Raw genomic sequence first — 15,413 nt, forward strand, 5'->3', positions numbered from 1 at the left:
CACCCGGTCACACCCCCTACTGTCCCTCTATGACACCCGGTCACACCCCCTACTGTCCCTCTATGACGTCCGGTCACACCCCCTACTGTCCCTCTATGACACCCGGTCACACCCCCTACTGTCCCTCTATGACGTCCGGTCACACCCCCTACTGTCCCTCTATGACGTCCGGTCACACCCCCTACTGTCCCTCTATGACACCCGGTCACACCCCCTACTGTCCCTCTATGACACCCGGTCACACCCCCTACTGTCCCTCTATGACGTCCGGTCACACCCCCTACTGTCCCTCTATGACACCCGGTCACACCCCCTACTGTCCCTCTATGACGTCCGGTCACACCCCCTACTGTCCCTCTATGACGTCCGGTCACACCCCCTACTGTCCCTCTATGACGTCCGGTCACACCCCCTACTGTCCCTCTATGACGTCCGGTCACACCCCCTACTGTCCCTCTATGACGTCCGTTCACACCCCCTACTGTCCCTCTATGACACCCGGTCACACCCCCTACTGTCCCTCTATGACGTCCGTTCACACCCCCTACTGTCCCTCTATGACACCCGGTCACACCCCCTACTGTCCCTCTATGACGTCCGTTCACACCCCCTACTGTCCCTCTATGACGTCCGGTCACACCCCCTACTGTCCCTCTATGACACCCGGTCACACCCCCTACTGTCCCTCTATGACACCCGGTCACACCCCCTACTGTCCCTCTATGACGTCCGGTCACACCCCCTACTGTCCCTCTATGACACCCGGTCACACCCCCTACTGTCCCTCTATGACACCCGGTCACACCCCCTACTGTCCCTCTATGACGTCCGTTCACACCCCCTACTGTCCCTCTATGACACCCGGTCACACCCCCTACTGTCCCTCTATGACACCCGGTCACACCCCCTACTGTCCCTCTATGACGTCCGTTCACACCCCCTACTGTCCCTCTATGACGCCCGGTCACACCCCCTACTGTCCCTCTATGACGCCCGGTCACACCCCCTACTGTCCCTCTATGACGTCCGGTCACACCCCCTACTGTCCCTCTATGACACCCGGTCACACCCCCTACTGTCCCTCTGTAGACAGAGAGTGAGAAATACATGTGAAGTGGTTCTAACCACACTAGTTTGTCATGGTTCTGCTGTATTGAGGTCCAGTGAGCGTGGCTTATATCGTATGTCAGACATAGGAGTCTTGCAGGCGATTAAATGCAGATGTTTTGAAAGAGTTTTGCTTGAATATTAGCAGTTGGCTGTTTCCTAGGTAACAAGGCTCTCAAAAGGATCATGGCAGAACTATCTCCAACTAGCAACGTTAGCGCCTGCTATAACGATCCAAAGGCTTCATTACTGTTTAAATGACAGTGGCACAATCTGCTAAGCTTCATAGTCATATTTAATAACTGCCACTTTAAAATTAATTCACAGGATTTGAAATATAGAGGGTAATTTTCTTCTCTCTGTGTCACAGCATCCCTGTGGAACACCTTCCTAATATTGAGTTGCAGTCTCTATTCGTCGGGAAATGGACTCTTCAAGGTGTCGAAAGCATTCCACAGGGATGCTGGATGTTGACTCTAATGCTTCCCACAGTTGTGTCAAGTTGGCTGGATGTCCTTTGAGTGGTGGACCATTCTTGATACATGCGGGAAACTGTTGAGTGTGAAAAACCCAGCAGCGTTGCAGTTCTTCACACAAACCGGTGCGCCTGGCACTGGTTCTACCATACCCTGTTCAAAGGCACTTAAATATTTTGTCTTGCCCATTCACCCTCTGAATGGCACACATACACAATCCATGTCTCAATTGTCTCAAGGCTTAAAAATCCCTATGTCCCAGGGTTCCAGCGTCCCAGCTCACCTGCTGTGACTGAGAGAAGAAAATAACCCTCTATGTTTCAAATAATGTTAATTCATTTTCAAAGCGGCAGTTATTAAATATGACTATGAAGCTTGGCAGTGTGTGACCCTATAACCAAAAGTAGTGCACTATATAGGGAATAGGGTGCCATTTGGGACACTGCCATCCACACACTGATCCTATTTCATGCAGATTGTCAGTCAGTCCCCCTCAGGGTAGTCTTACCCACTCAGCTACCTCCATGGGGATAGGGTGAGGCTGGGTCAGGTGGGGTGAGATGGCGGGTAAAGAGGGGATGGTGGTGGTGGTGGTGTCCTTTCTCTCACTCAGTCTCTCTCTGTATCGGTCTCTCTCTTTCTCTCAGTTTCGGTCTCTCTCTTTCTCTCTGTTTCGGTCTCTCTCTCGGTCTCTCAGTTTCGGTCTTTCCCTCGGTCTCTCTCTCTCTTTCTCTTTCAGTTTTGGTCTCTCTCTCTCTCTCTCTCTCTTTGTGTCACCTATCCCAGGGAGGAGAGGAAGGCAGGCCCTAGTCTTATCTCCCCATACAGCCGGTCTCCCTCTCTCCACCCATCACCACACACACACATACAGTACACACACACACTTTACTCTTGCGGCACACCATGGCCAAGCACTCACCCCTCCACCTCCCTCCATGTTGTCGGTCTCTGACCAGTAGACTGACACTGTTAAAGATTCACAGAGCAAGGTAGGCTGGGAGTATGTCAAGCCAGTTGGCAGAACAGGGGTGACTTTACCAACCAAGTCACTGTGTGTGTTGTTGTTATGTTTCTCACACAGTCACAGCTTCAAACGACAGCATCACTGACTGTCAAGAATATAGCACATAATAGTAGCAGTAGCAGCAGAAGAAGTAGTAGTGGTAGTAATAGCAGTCACAGTAGTAGTAGCAGTAGTAGTACTAGTAGCAGTAGTAGTACTAGTAGCAGTAGTATTAGTAGTAGCAGTAGTAGTAGTAGTAGCAGTAGTAGTAGACCTAGTAGTAGTAGTCGCAGTAGTAGTAGACCTAGTAGTAGTAGTAGTAGTAGCAGCAGCAGGAGTAGATGTAGTAGCAGCAGCAGTTGCAGTTGGAGTAGTAGTAGTAGTAGTAGTAGCAGGGGCAATAGTAGTAGTAGTAGTAGTAGTAGTAGTAGTAGTAGTAGTAGTGGCAATAGTAGTAGAAGTAGAAGCGGTAGTGGTAGTAGCAGCAGAAGTAGTAGTCGTAGTCATAGCAGCAGTAGTAGTAGCAGTAGTAGTAGTAGCAGCAGTAGCAGTAGCAGTAGCAATAGTAGTAGAAGCAGTGGCAGCAGTAGTTGAAGTAGCAGGAGCTGTAGCAGCACTAGTAGTAGCAGTGGCAATAGCAGTAGTAGTAGTAGCAGCACTAGTAGTAGCAGTGGTAATAGCAGTAGTAGTAGTAGCAGTTGTAGTAGTAGTAGTAGCAGTACTACTAGTATTAGTAGTAGTAATAGTAGTAGCAGCAGTAGTTGAAGTAGTAGTAGCAGCAGTAGTAGTAGTAGTAGTAGTAGTAGTAGTAATAGTAGTAGTAGCAGTAGTAGCAGTGGTAGTAGCAGAGTAGCAGTTGCAGTAGTAGAAGGTGCAGTTGGAGTAGTAGTAGTTGTAGTAGCAGTGGCAATAGTAGTAGTAGTAGCAGCGGTAGTAGTAGCAGCGGCAGTAGTAGTAGTAGTAGCTGCGGCAATAGTAGTAGTAGTAGTAGTAATAGCAGTCATAGTAGGTGTAGTAGCAGCAGAAGTAGCAGTAGCAGTAGCAAGAGTAGTAGCAGTAGTTGAAGTAGCAGGAGCAGTAGCAGCAGTAGTAGTAGCAGTGGTAATAGCAGTAGTAGTAGTAGCAGTTGCAGTTGCAGTTGTAGTAGTAGTAGCAGTTGCAGTTGGAGTAGTAGTAGTAGTAGTAGCAGCAGTAATAGTAGCAGTAGCAGTAGTAGTAGTAGTAGTAGTAATAGTAGTAGCAGTAGTAGTAGTAGCAGCAGTAGCAGTAGCAGTAGCAGTTGCAGTTGCAGTAGCAGTAGTAGTAGTAGCAGCAGTAGTAGTAGTAGTAGTAGCAGTAGTAGCAGTTGTAGTAGCAGTAGCAGCAGTAGGAGTAGCAGTAGCAGTTGTAGTAGCAGTAGCAGTTGCAGTAGTAGCAGCAGTAGTAGTAGCAGCAGTAGTAGTAGTAGCAGTAGTAGTAGCAGTTGTAGTAGCAGTAGTAGCAGTGGTAGTAGTAGCAGTTGCAATAATAGTTGCAGTAGTAATTGTAGCAGTAGTAGTGGTAGTAGTAGCAGTAGTAGTAGCAGCAGCAGTAGCAGTTGCAGTAGTAGTAGTAGTAGTAGCAGTAGTAGTAGTTGCAGCAGTAGCAGTAGTAGCAGTAGTAGTAGTAGCAGTAGCAGCTGCGGTAGTAGAAGTTGCAGTTGGAGTAGTAGTAGTAGAAGTGGCAATAGTAGTAGTAGTAGTAGCAGCGGCAATAGTAGTAGTAGTAGTAGTAGTAGTAGCAGCGGCAATAGTAGTAGTAGTAGTAGTAGCAGCGGCAATAGTAATAGTAGTAGTAGTAGTAGCAGCGGCAATAGTAGTAGTAGTAGTAGTAGTAGCAGCGGCAATAGTAATAGTAGTAGTAGTAGTAGCAGCGGCAATAGTAATAGTAGTGGCAGCGGCAATAGTAGTAGTAGTAGCAGTGGCAGTTGGAGTAGTAGCAGTTGGAGTAGTAGCAGTTGAAGTTGGAGTAGTAGTAGTTGTAGTAATTTACAGCACTGAGGAGCAGTGGTAGTAGTATGCGGAAATGGTGTGAAAATATGGTTTATATACTTTAAGGAAGTATAGCCTACTGCAATGTAGATATGAATGCATAGCATGAGAAAATGTTATGAATACGACTATAATTTCCAGCCAAATGGAAAAAGAAATGTGTGGGTGGAGGTGGCTGCACTTTCTCTCTCTCTCTTTCTCTTTCTTTCTCTCTCTCTCTCTCTCTCTCTCTCTCTCTCTCTCTCTCTCCACTGCACGTCTGTCTGCCCAGCCATGGGAAGATAGAGTCAAAGCGAACTCCATTAAACCAGTTTGTTACGAGGCTGACTTAGAGAGCACTGACAGATGGCTCCCAATCTAAGCCGACAGATTGCAGTTCATTCACTCCAAGTATCTCCACTCATAACTACATTTAACTATTTTTGTAATTAGCCTATATTCTGCCAAGTGTTTGATTTTCTGTTTCAATATCATGTGTGAAGAAATGGCAACACCCAGTGTCACACAGATGACATTGATATAGTACACTATTTGTAGTATTACTCATACTGTGTAATGTAATATAAAGTTAATGTTCATAGTCTTTTTGATATTGGAATTTCAGAAAACAAACACAAAATAAGTCACCATAACCTCTAACAATCTTTCATCTGCCACAAGATTCACTCACCCACCCCCTCCGGTGTTGGCCACACATGCACACACACACAGACACACACACACACACACACACACACACACACACACACACACACACACACACACACACACAAACAAAAAAGACCCAAAGATAAAAGAGCATTGGTGGGTTAGTTGGAGCATTGCTCCCTCCACAGACCTAATCCCAGTCCCTTTTGATCAAAGATGGATGATAGTGGTCCACTGGCTTATCTGAATGACTGAGCATCTCCTACTGTTTGATCTTTCATGGGTTGGGGGGGCATTGACAGGTACACACACACTTCTTTCTGTCTCTGTGCAGTCTGCCACAACACATCAGTGTCTGTCTCACCCTCTATGAGTTGCTCAACTCAACTCCGGACCATCTCTGTAGACTGTGTAGAATGCAACCATCCATCCCTGAGAAAGTAACCAGTCGTATTCACACACAGTGCAGCCATAGCAGATGTCTTTATAGTGCATAATGCATTGTGTTTGGGGGGGGGGGGGGGGGGGGGGTTCTAAGAAGCCAGTGAATCAGTTCAGAAGTAGTGTACGTGCTTCTGCAGGTGCAGCATACACAAAGTACAGTCATGAAAGAAAGACAGATACCAGCCAGTGACTCTACAAAACAATATAAAAGGAAACAAAAGATTTCAACAGAGCTTTGATGGTGACCCCATAAAGGGCAGATGGTGAGAAGAGCCATAGCAGTATGTCTCTTTAATATTTTCTTCCTCTCTCTCTCTGCCCTCTCTCTCTCTCTCTCTCGCTCTCTCACTCTGTCCCATTTCTCTACCTCTCTCTCTCATTCTCTTTGATCCTCCTTTTTTCTCTTTCTCTCTCTCCTTTGTCTCTCTAACCCTCCCCCTCTCTCTCTCTCTACCTCTCTCTCTCATTCTCTCCTTGTTCCTCCATTTTCTCTCTTTCTCTGTCTCCTTTGTCTCTCTGCCCCATCTCTCACTCTCTCTCTCTCTCTCTCTCTCTCTTTATATGCCATTTCTCTCTCTGTCTCTCTCACTCTTTCTCTCTACCCTTTCTCTACCTCTCTCTCTCATTCTCTTTGTTCCTCCTTTTTTCTCTCTTTCTCTCTCTTGTCTCTGCCCCCCCTCTTTTTCTCTCTCTCTCTCTCTCTCTCTCTCTCTCTCTCTCTCTCTCTCTCTACTCTCTCTCTCTCTCTCTCTCTCTCTCTCTCTCTCTCTCTCTCTCTCTCTCTACTCTCTCTCTCTCTCTCTCTCTCTCTCTCTCTCTCTCTCTCTCTCTCTCTCTCTCTCTCTCTCTCTCTCTCTCTTTTCCCACCTTTCCCAATCTCTTTCTTCTCCCCCCTCTCCTTCTCCCTCTCTCCCCCCTGTCTTTCCCCCCTCTCAGCCCACTCGTGTAAGCAGCCAGAGAGCCCGGCCCATGTGGAGGTGATGGGGATGGATCTGCCAGGGTTTGGCTACACCCTCCTCTACTCCTGCCAGACCGGCTTCTTCCTGTCCGGGGGCTCAGAACACCGCATCTGCAAGTCCGACGGTACCTGGACCGGGAAGATGCCCATTTGTCGAGGTACAGGCCGACATGGCCAGTGTGTTTGTTTGTGTGTGTCTGTGTGGCTCCAGGGTGAAGTTCCCCCTAACTTTCTCCCAATGCTAACCGTAGCCATTTGTTTGCGTGCTTGTGTGTGTAGCATGGCATATGCTGATATGGGACAGAGGCTCTCTTGTGCCGCAGGTCATGACTGCAGCTGCAATAGTACGGAGCACACTTCACATACGTGCAGACACAGTCCTCGCCACTGCTGCGTTGTGCAGCTGTGCACCTCAGGCCCCAGAGTAATTACAAGCACAAACAGATGGGAGAGACATGGAATGCGGTGGGAGAAGTTCCCACTGTGCCAGGCTGTTCTGCTACCACTGCAGCATGCGGCATCTTGTGTTATTCTAGCTTCTATCATGCCACTGGAACAAACAGGATCAGGCTTCTGTCTGCGTCTCCAACGGCACCCTAGTCCCTATCTAGCACACTGAATTTGACCAAAAGTAGTGCACTAATAAGGACTAGGGTGCCATTGGAGACGCAGAATCTGTTTCTTGTCCTTGGTGGACTGGTCGTTTGGACCTGTGCAGTAGTCCTGTCCCCACCACTGTGACTTACCTTCACTGTCAACTGTAGAGGGCCTCTGCCACTTAACACATTCTACTGCATTACCACATGCGTGCTTATTTCTGTGTTTCTTACTTTGTACACCTTTCTATACCTTTTATTAGCAATTGTCATAAGAGAAGAGCTTGCAAGTAAGCATGTCATTGTACTGTGTGCACATCGCTGTATCACGTGCATATGACAAATAAACTATGATTTGATTTGATTTACTATAACTAGCAGAAGATTCCATGCTTGACTTTTACATCACAGAACACACCGTATGTGTTTTATTTAGGAATATTATCCAGAGCCATACATTTACAAATTCTAAATATATGGCTATGCTATTACCACGCAATAGAATTGAGGATTCGCCATCAATGAGTTAGTTGCATTATCTCTTGATGTGTGGTGCTGAAGCACATTAATACATGATTAGAAGTCCCACATGGGGAAGTTGAGGTGAAAAAAGTAGTAGTACTACTAATGCTGTTTTTGTCTCCCATCACCTTAGCCGGGTCCAAACTCTCAGAGAAGCCCATCAAGCCAGTGGCAGGGACACCCAGTCCCAAGCTGAATGGTGAGTGCCTGATTGAAATGCTATCACGACACACACACGCACATCATTACAGTAGCCCACACACACACACACACACACACACACACACACACACACACACACACACACACACACACACACACACACACACACACCATTAGAGTAGCGTCATCAGAGCAGTGTTCTGATTCCATAACAAAAGACTACTCTGACTGTACTTGTCTAAAGTATACATGCGGCAGTTAGCAGCGGGTCAGATCCGTAATCACAACAGAATGAATATGAACAACTTCATTTGGCTCCACGGCTTCGCTAATAGCACCTCAGAAGGACTGGTATCCTTAATGCATTCTTGAGTGCCCCTCTTGAGGGACGAGAAGTTAATGAAGAATGGAGAAAGTGAGTTTGACGATAAAATGTCCAGGCAGCACGGCCTGGCAGTCTCTCTCTCTCTGTCTCTCTCTGTCTCTCTATGTCTCTCTCTCTCTATCTCTCTTCTATGGAGTCATCTGTCGTGATGCCGTGAGATAGCAGCTCAACCATGCCAAAGTTTCCACTGCCTTCATAACAAGTTTAACATTTATAAACTTGGAGAGGGAGTAAGTTTTTGAAAAGCTTGGAGGTCATTTACAAGTTTGATATACTCTGAGGGTGAAAGCTCAGGGGCCCTGTCTGTGAACACTAGTAGTACTGTTTATTTGATCAATCATGAATCAAACAGACTTATAGAAGGTTATACTGAGGATGCATGTGTAGCAGTAACTTAACAACCCCTGTGCAAGGACACACACTGTATATGGATCTGTATTAATAAGTGTTGGCCTCAACATTGCATTAGTTTAGGGGTTTGAGATGTGTGATGCGGCCATTCGGCCAGACACTCAATATCTGGTCAGTATGCATTTAAAGGAATAGTTCACTTATTTTAATTTACCTCCAAAGTGTAGTTTATTATCTGGTGGAATGTAAGGTCGTAGTATATTTCAAGATATTTTTTTTACTCAACCAAGGTCCTCTTTTTCTCTCTTTCCCCAAACTTTTAAAAGTTTTATTGAAACGATGGATACAAATGAACAGGGAGATTGATAAAGGGAAGACAGTGTGAAGACCGCTGGGGCCGGGATTCGATCCCATGCAGGCAGGGTGTGCAGAGGGCAGTGGGTTTAACCGCTCAACCAACCTCAGGCACAACCAAGGTCCTCTAATAATCAATATTTTCTTTGCCCTGTTTCAGTTCCTGATGACGTCTTTGCTCCTAACTATATCTGGAAGGGTTCATACAACTACAAGGGAAGAAAACAACCAATGACTCTGAGTATCACGAGCTTTAATTCCACCACGGGAAGGGTTAACGTCACCTTGACCAATAGCAACATGGAACTGCTGCTTTCAGGTACGCCGTCCCCATTTCACTCCATATTACACAGAGAGGTTGACGCTAGGGAAGGTCTCTAGCCACTCCTTGAACACACATGCACACACACTCAGTTATGTATTACCCCAGCAACACCTATCAGAGTGTTGTAAAAAATGTCATCATGTACCACTGGAGTAGAATGGAGCTGGCGTTTCAGATGCAGAGTTTCTCTCCCCCAGTATGCATATGACTAGACTTGAGTGTTACTAAACATAGCTGACTTCGTTTGAGTGGTAGGGCCTTAATGTCAGATGGTATCCATTTAGGACTGTATCTACTTAGTGGGAAATTCAATTAAGTAGTTTATTTGCCTGTGTGGAGGACATTTGCGAACATTCAAATGGGAAATCATGGTCTGTCTGATCTGAGAAGGTGTTTTGAGGTGATGCGTTTTGAATTAGACATTAGACATTCATTCACATTCTCCAAACATCACATTTTGAAGTGTTACTGTTGCTCCTGCTGCTCTGTATGGTTCAATTTATCCAAATGTCAAATTTAGAAGTTAAGGGTTAAGGTTTTGGATAAGGTTAAAACATGAAGTTTAGGCAGTCATTCCAAATGGTTAAGGTAAGGGTTAAGGTTTGGGATAGGGTTAAAACAAAAAATGTAAAACCAGTCTCCACAACTGGGATCAATCATCCGGGGTCATGGGACTAACTTAATGTATTGTGTACATAATGTTGCTGCTACCATCTCTTATGACCGAAAATAACTTCTGGACATCAGAACATCGATTACTCACCACGGACCAGAATAAACTTTTTCCTTTAATGAGTCCGACGAGAAGAATATCCTGCTTTCACTGGAACAGGCCCAGATCCAAGCCTTTTGTGTAAAGAAAAGACGCAGGAAAAGGGGCCGCAGATCGGGCAGCCTTCTGAGAATCCGTAGGTGAGCGAGTAAACTCCCACTGCCATCCGTTCTTCTTGCTAACGTGCAATCATTGGAAAATAAAATTGATGACCTACGATTAAGATTGTCCTACCAACGGGATATCAAAAACTGTACCATCTTATGTTTCGCCGAGACGTGGCTGAACGACGATATGGACAATATAGAGCTAGCAGGATTTTCCATGCACCGGCAGAACAGAGACGCTATCTCTGGTAAGACGAGGGATGGGGGTGTGTGTCTATTTGTCAATAACAGCTGGTGCGCAATGTCTAATATTAAAGAAGTCTCGAGGTATTGCTCGCCTGAGGTAGAGTACCTTATGATAAGCTGTAGCCACACTATCTACCAAGAGAGTTCTCAAATATATTATTCGTAGCCGTCTATTTACCACCACAGAACGAAGCTGGCACTAAGACCGCTCTCAACCAACTCTAAAGGCCATAAGCAAAGAAGAAAATGCTCACCCAGAAGCGGCGCTCCTAGTAGCCGGGGGCTTTAATGCAGGCAAACTTAAATCAGTTTTACCAAATTTTTACCAGCATGTCACATGTGCAACCAGAGAAGAAAAAAATCCTAGACCACCTTTACTCCACACACAGAGATGCATACAAAACTCTCCCCCGCCCTCCATTTGTCAAATCTGACCATAATGCTATCCTCCTGATTCCTGCTTACAAGCAAAAACTAAAGCAGGAAGTACCAGTGACTCGCTCAATAGGGAGGTGGTCAAATGATGTGGATGCTACACTACAGGACTGTTTTGCTAGCACAGACTGGAATATGTTCTGGGATACATCCAATGGCATTGAGGACTATATCACCTCAGTCATCGGCTTCATCAATAAGTGCATCGACGACGTTGTCCCCACAGTGACTGTACATACATATCCCAACCAGAAGCCATGGATTACAGGCAACATCCGCATCGAGCTAAAGGCTAGAGCTGCCGCTTTCAAGGAGCAGGAGACTAATCCGGATGCTTAGAAGAAATCCCGCTATGCCCTCAGACGAACCATCAAACAAGCAAAGCATCAATACGGGATTAAGATTGAATCCTACTACACCGACTCGGACGCTCGTCGGATGTGGCAGGGCTTGATAAACTATTACGGACTACAAAGGTAAACCCAGACGCAAGCTGCCCAGTGACGCGAGCCTACCAGAAGCTAAATGCCTTTTATGCTCGCTTCGATGCAAGCAACACTGAGGCATGAAGAGCACCAGCTGTTCTGGATGACTGTGTGATAACGCTCTTGGTAGCCGATATGAACAAAACCTTGAAACAGGTCAACATTCACAAAGCCACTGGGCCAGACGGATTAGCAGGACATGTAGTCAAAGCATGTGTGAACCAACTGTCAAGTGTCTTCACTGACATTTTCAACCTCTCCCTGACCGAGTCTGTAATATCTACATGTTTCAAGCAGACCATCATAGTCCCTGTTCCCAAGCAATCGAAGGTAACCTACCTAAATGATTACCACCCCGTGGCACTCACGTCGGTAGCCATGAAGTGCTTTGAAAGGCTGGTCATGGCTCACATTAACAGCATCCTCCCGGACACCCTAGACCTACTCCAATTCGCATACTGCCCCAACAGATCCACAGATGAGGCAATCTAAATCGCACTCCACACCGCCCTTTCTCACCTGGACAAAAGGAACACCTATGTGAGAATGCTGCTCATTGACTACAGCTCAGCGTTCAACACCATAGCGCCCAAGAAGCTCATCACTAAGCTAAGGACTCTGGGACTAAACACCTCCCTCTCCAACTGGATCCTGGACTTCCTGATGGGCCGCCCCCAGGTGGTAAGAGTAGGCAACAACACATCTGCCACGCTGATCCTTAACACTGGGGCTTAGTCCCCTCCTGTATTCTCTGTTCACCCACGACTGCATGGCCAAACACGACTCCAACACCATCATTAAGTTTGCTGACGACACAACAGTGGTAAGCCTGATCACTGACAACGATGAGACAGCCTATAGGGAGGACGTCAGCAGTGTGGTGCCAGGACAACAACCTCTCCCTCAATGTGAGCAAGACAAAGGAGCTGATCGAAAAGACGGGCCAAACAGGCCCCCATTAACATCGATGGGGCTGTAGTGGAGCGGGTCGAGAGTTTCAAGTTCCTTGGCGTCCACTTCACCAACGAACTATCATGGTCCAAACATACTAAGACAGTCGGGAAGAGCGCATGACAAAACCTTTTCCCCCTCAGGAGACTGAAAAGATTTGGCATGGGTCCCCAGCTCCTCAAAAGGTTCTACAGCTGCACTATCGAGAGCATCTTGACCAGTTGCATCACCGCCTGGTATGGCAACTGCTCGGCATCTGACTGTAAGGTGCTACAGAGGGTAGTGCGAACAGCCCAGTACATCACTGGGGCCAAGCTTCCTGCCATCCAGGACCTATACAATAGGTGGTGTCAGAGGAAAGCCCATAAAATTGTCAACGACTTCAGTATAGACTGTTTTCTCTGCCATCGCACGGCAAGCGGTACTGGAGCGCCAAGTCTAGGACCAAAAGGCTCCTCAAGAGCTTCTACCCCCAAGTCATAAGACTGCTGAACAATTAATATAATCACCACCGGACAATTTACATTGACCCCCCCCCCCTCCCTTTTGTACACTGCTGCTACTCGCTGTTTATCATCTATGCATAGTCACTTCATCCCCACATACGTGTACAAATTACCTCAACTAACCTGTACCCCCGCACACTGACTCGGTTCCGGTGCCCCTGTGTATAGCATCGTTATTCTTATTGTGTTACTTTTTATTATAACTTTTTATTTTAGTCTACTTGATAAATATGTTCATAACTCTTCTTTAACTGCACTGTTTGTTAAGGGCTTGTAATTAAGCATTTCACGGTAAAATCTACACTTGTATTTGGCGCATGTGACAAATAAAGTTTGATTTGATTACCCCCATCCACCACCCCCGTCCACAACGCCTTAGCAAAACCCAAGGCTACTTGGTAGTAATAGGGCTCACTGTTACCCCTAGTGGCTGGTTTTGAAGGCATTTCCCGATGTGTTCAGGACATGGATAGACTTCCAATTTCGATGTCAATCTTGAACAACCTGGCTGATGATCCTGATGACTCATTTATTTTATATATTCGTTTTCACATAGACGTCCCTAAAATGCAAATGATTCTGTCCCTTAATGTACTTCATTTATATAGCCTAACAGATGTGTAAAACCCCTCCCCCATTTCGCTTAAATGAAATTTTAATCCGATCTGACAAATCTTTGACGGATTTACCATAATTATCCGGAGTGTCGAGGCCCCTTTTCCCCTTCCCCCCTTGCTCCTTCCCCTCGCTCTTACCCCCCTCGTTTCTCCACGAATGCCTTTAGCCCCAGCTGACATGTCATTTACATCATCTAATTAATCTTCTCCATTTAAATTGGACTGGGAATTGCCCAGCCGTCGCCAATTATGACTTAGACAGGTGAATGAAGAACTATTCATTCACATACTCATTGAGAAGAAATTACCGTGTCTGGGAGATATAGGGATCACAATGTAATCATAACACTGAGGCGATGGAGGTGGCCATTTTGTGTTTTTAATAACAGCTTATTTTACATTTAGAGAGGCCAGGAAATGGTTTGGGTGTGTTAATTGAATGTGTCTTATTACTACAACTGTGTACATCAGTCAGTTCAGAGCTGCAGAGGTAGAGAAGGGCCGGGACCTCTGATAGGCCTTAATATGGTGCTCCCTTTCTTTGCCTTCAATTGCAGGAGGCAGTTAAAAATAGGAAGTACAGTTGATGAGTGTTCTACTGCTGGAAATTGCTCCATGGTTGAAGAATATGGCTCAATGAGTGTTCATATCACCTGCTTTCATTTTCCAGCCAGAGAGACAGATAGACAGACAGTGAGATAAGCGAGGGAGACCATCATCATGGGGTCATTGTCTGTGATCGTCTCCCCTGAGTACCAACAGTTATATCAGTGTTGTACCCTGGCCTCACATTGACCCTCTTGTCCCCCTGTGTTCTGTTGTGCTGCAGGTGTCTATAAGAGCCAAGAAGCACGGTTGATGCTGCTGATGTACCATGTGAAAACGTCGACTCACACCACGCTGGGCAAGGTCAAGGAGGAGACGTGGTCCATGGACGGTTTTGTAAGTTTACCGTTATTTACTAACAGGAAGGATTTGTGGAATTGAAACATTTACATGTTAGTCATTTAGCAGACTTACATATCTTAATAACAATCTGATGTGGTGTAAAATGTTGAAATTGACATTTGTTAGACATATCAATGGACATTTGTTGGACATTTTTACTTCATGTTTATTACAAAATGGCCTCAAATGCTGTCCTGAAAATGTAGATTTTTCCTTTAAAACGTAACCCCATAGTGAAAAGTGTCATTCAAAGAAATAAGTGACTCACTGACTGACCGACACACTCACTGACTGAATGACTAACTTACTGACTGGCCATATCTGTCTCCCTAGGTGTCTGCAGAACCTGACGGTGCCACATACGTCTTTCAGGGCTTCATACAGGGTAGAGACTACGGCCAGTTTGGACTGCAGAGGCTAGGTAAACATGTTTTTTATATCAGCTTTCTCAATGTCAACAATATTGTGGCCTTTCAGTATATAGAAATAAACATGTATGTAATGGATAGTTGATATAGGCCAAAAAGTGAGTGTGAGAATATTAATGTTGTTCCTATGTCTCCTCTCCCACACAGGTTTGAACATGTCAGAGAGTAATAACTCATCCAACCCACCTCATGGTACAAACAGTAGCTCTGTGGCCATAGCAATCCTTGTGCCTTTTTTCGCCCTGATATTTGCAGGCTTCGGGTTTTATCTTTACAAACAGAGGTAAGTGTACCTACCCACCACCAGCTATTTTTATACTGTGAGCTGAATTCACAGTAAAGGCCACATACAGATGTATGATCTTAAGTTGATCACCCTGTTGCAGGATAACTTTCCTGCAATGCAGGACATTTTAAACTTGTAGTGTATTTGAGGTTTAAAAAGGCTTCTGAAGATTTTAATTTCCACTTGACTTGATTTTTCCTTACGCAAAATGTCTCAACCCCTACAAAAATGTCCATTCATTATAATCCACATAATAATTAGCATTTCTTGTTGCCGCAGGATTATCTTCCTA

At 45.7% G+C, this 15,413-nt stretch overlaps 1 protein-coding gene across 1 annotated transcript in view; it reads left to right on the forward strand.

Annotated features, from left to right (window-relative positions):
* Positions 1-15,413, forward strand: part of LOC120027058 (CUB and sushi domain-containing protein 3-like) — a 704,521-nt gene that overhangs the window by 686,266 nt on the left and 2,842 nt on the right. Inside the window, exons 64-69 of the mRNA XM_038971903.1 lie at positions 6,624-6,803; positions 7,897-7,962; positions 9,176-9,334; positions 14,289-14,401; positions 14,741-14,828; positions 14,983-15,118. Of these exons, the coding sequence (XP_038827831.1) occupies positions 6,624-6,803; positions 7,897-7,962; positions 9,176-9,334; positions 14,289-14,401; positions 14,741-14,828; positions 14,983-15,118 (742 nt within the window). The remainder of the gene's footprint in view (positions 1-6,623; positions 6,804-7,896; positions 7,963-9,175; positions 9,335-14,288; positions 14,402-14,740; positions 14,829-14,982; positions 15,119-15,413) is intronic.

Source organism: Salvelinus namaycush, chromosome 32, assembly GCF_016432855.1.
Source record: "Salvelinus namaycush isolate Seneca chromosome 32, SaNama_1.0, whole genome shotgun sequence".
NCBI lineage: Eukaryota > Metazoa > Chordata > Actinopteri > Salmoniformes > Salmonidae > Salvelinus > Salvelinus namaycush.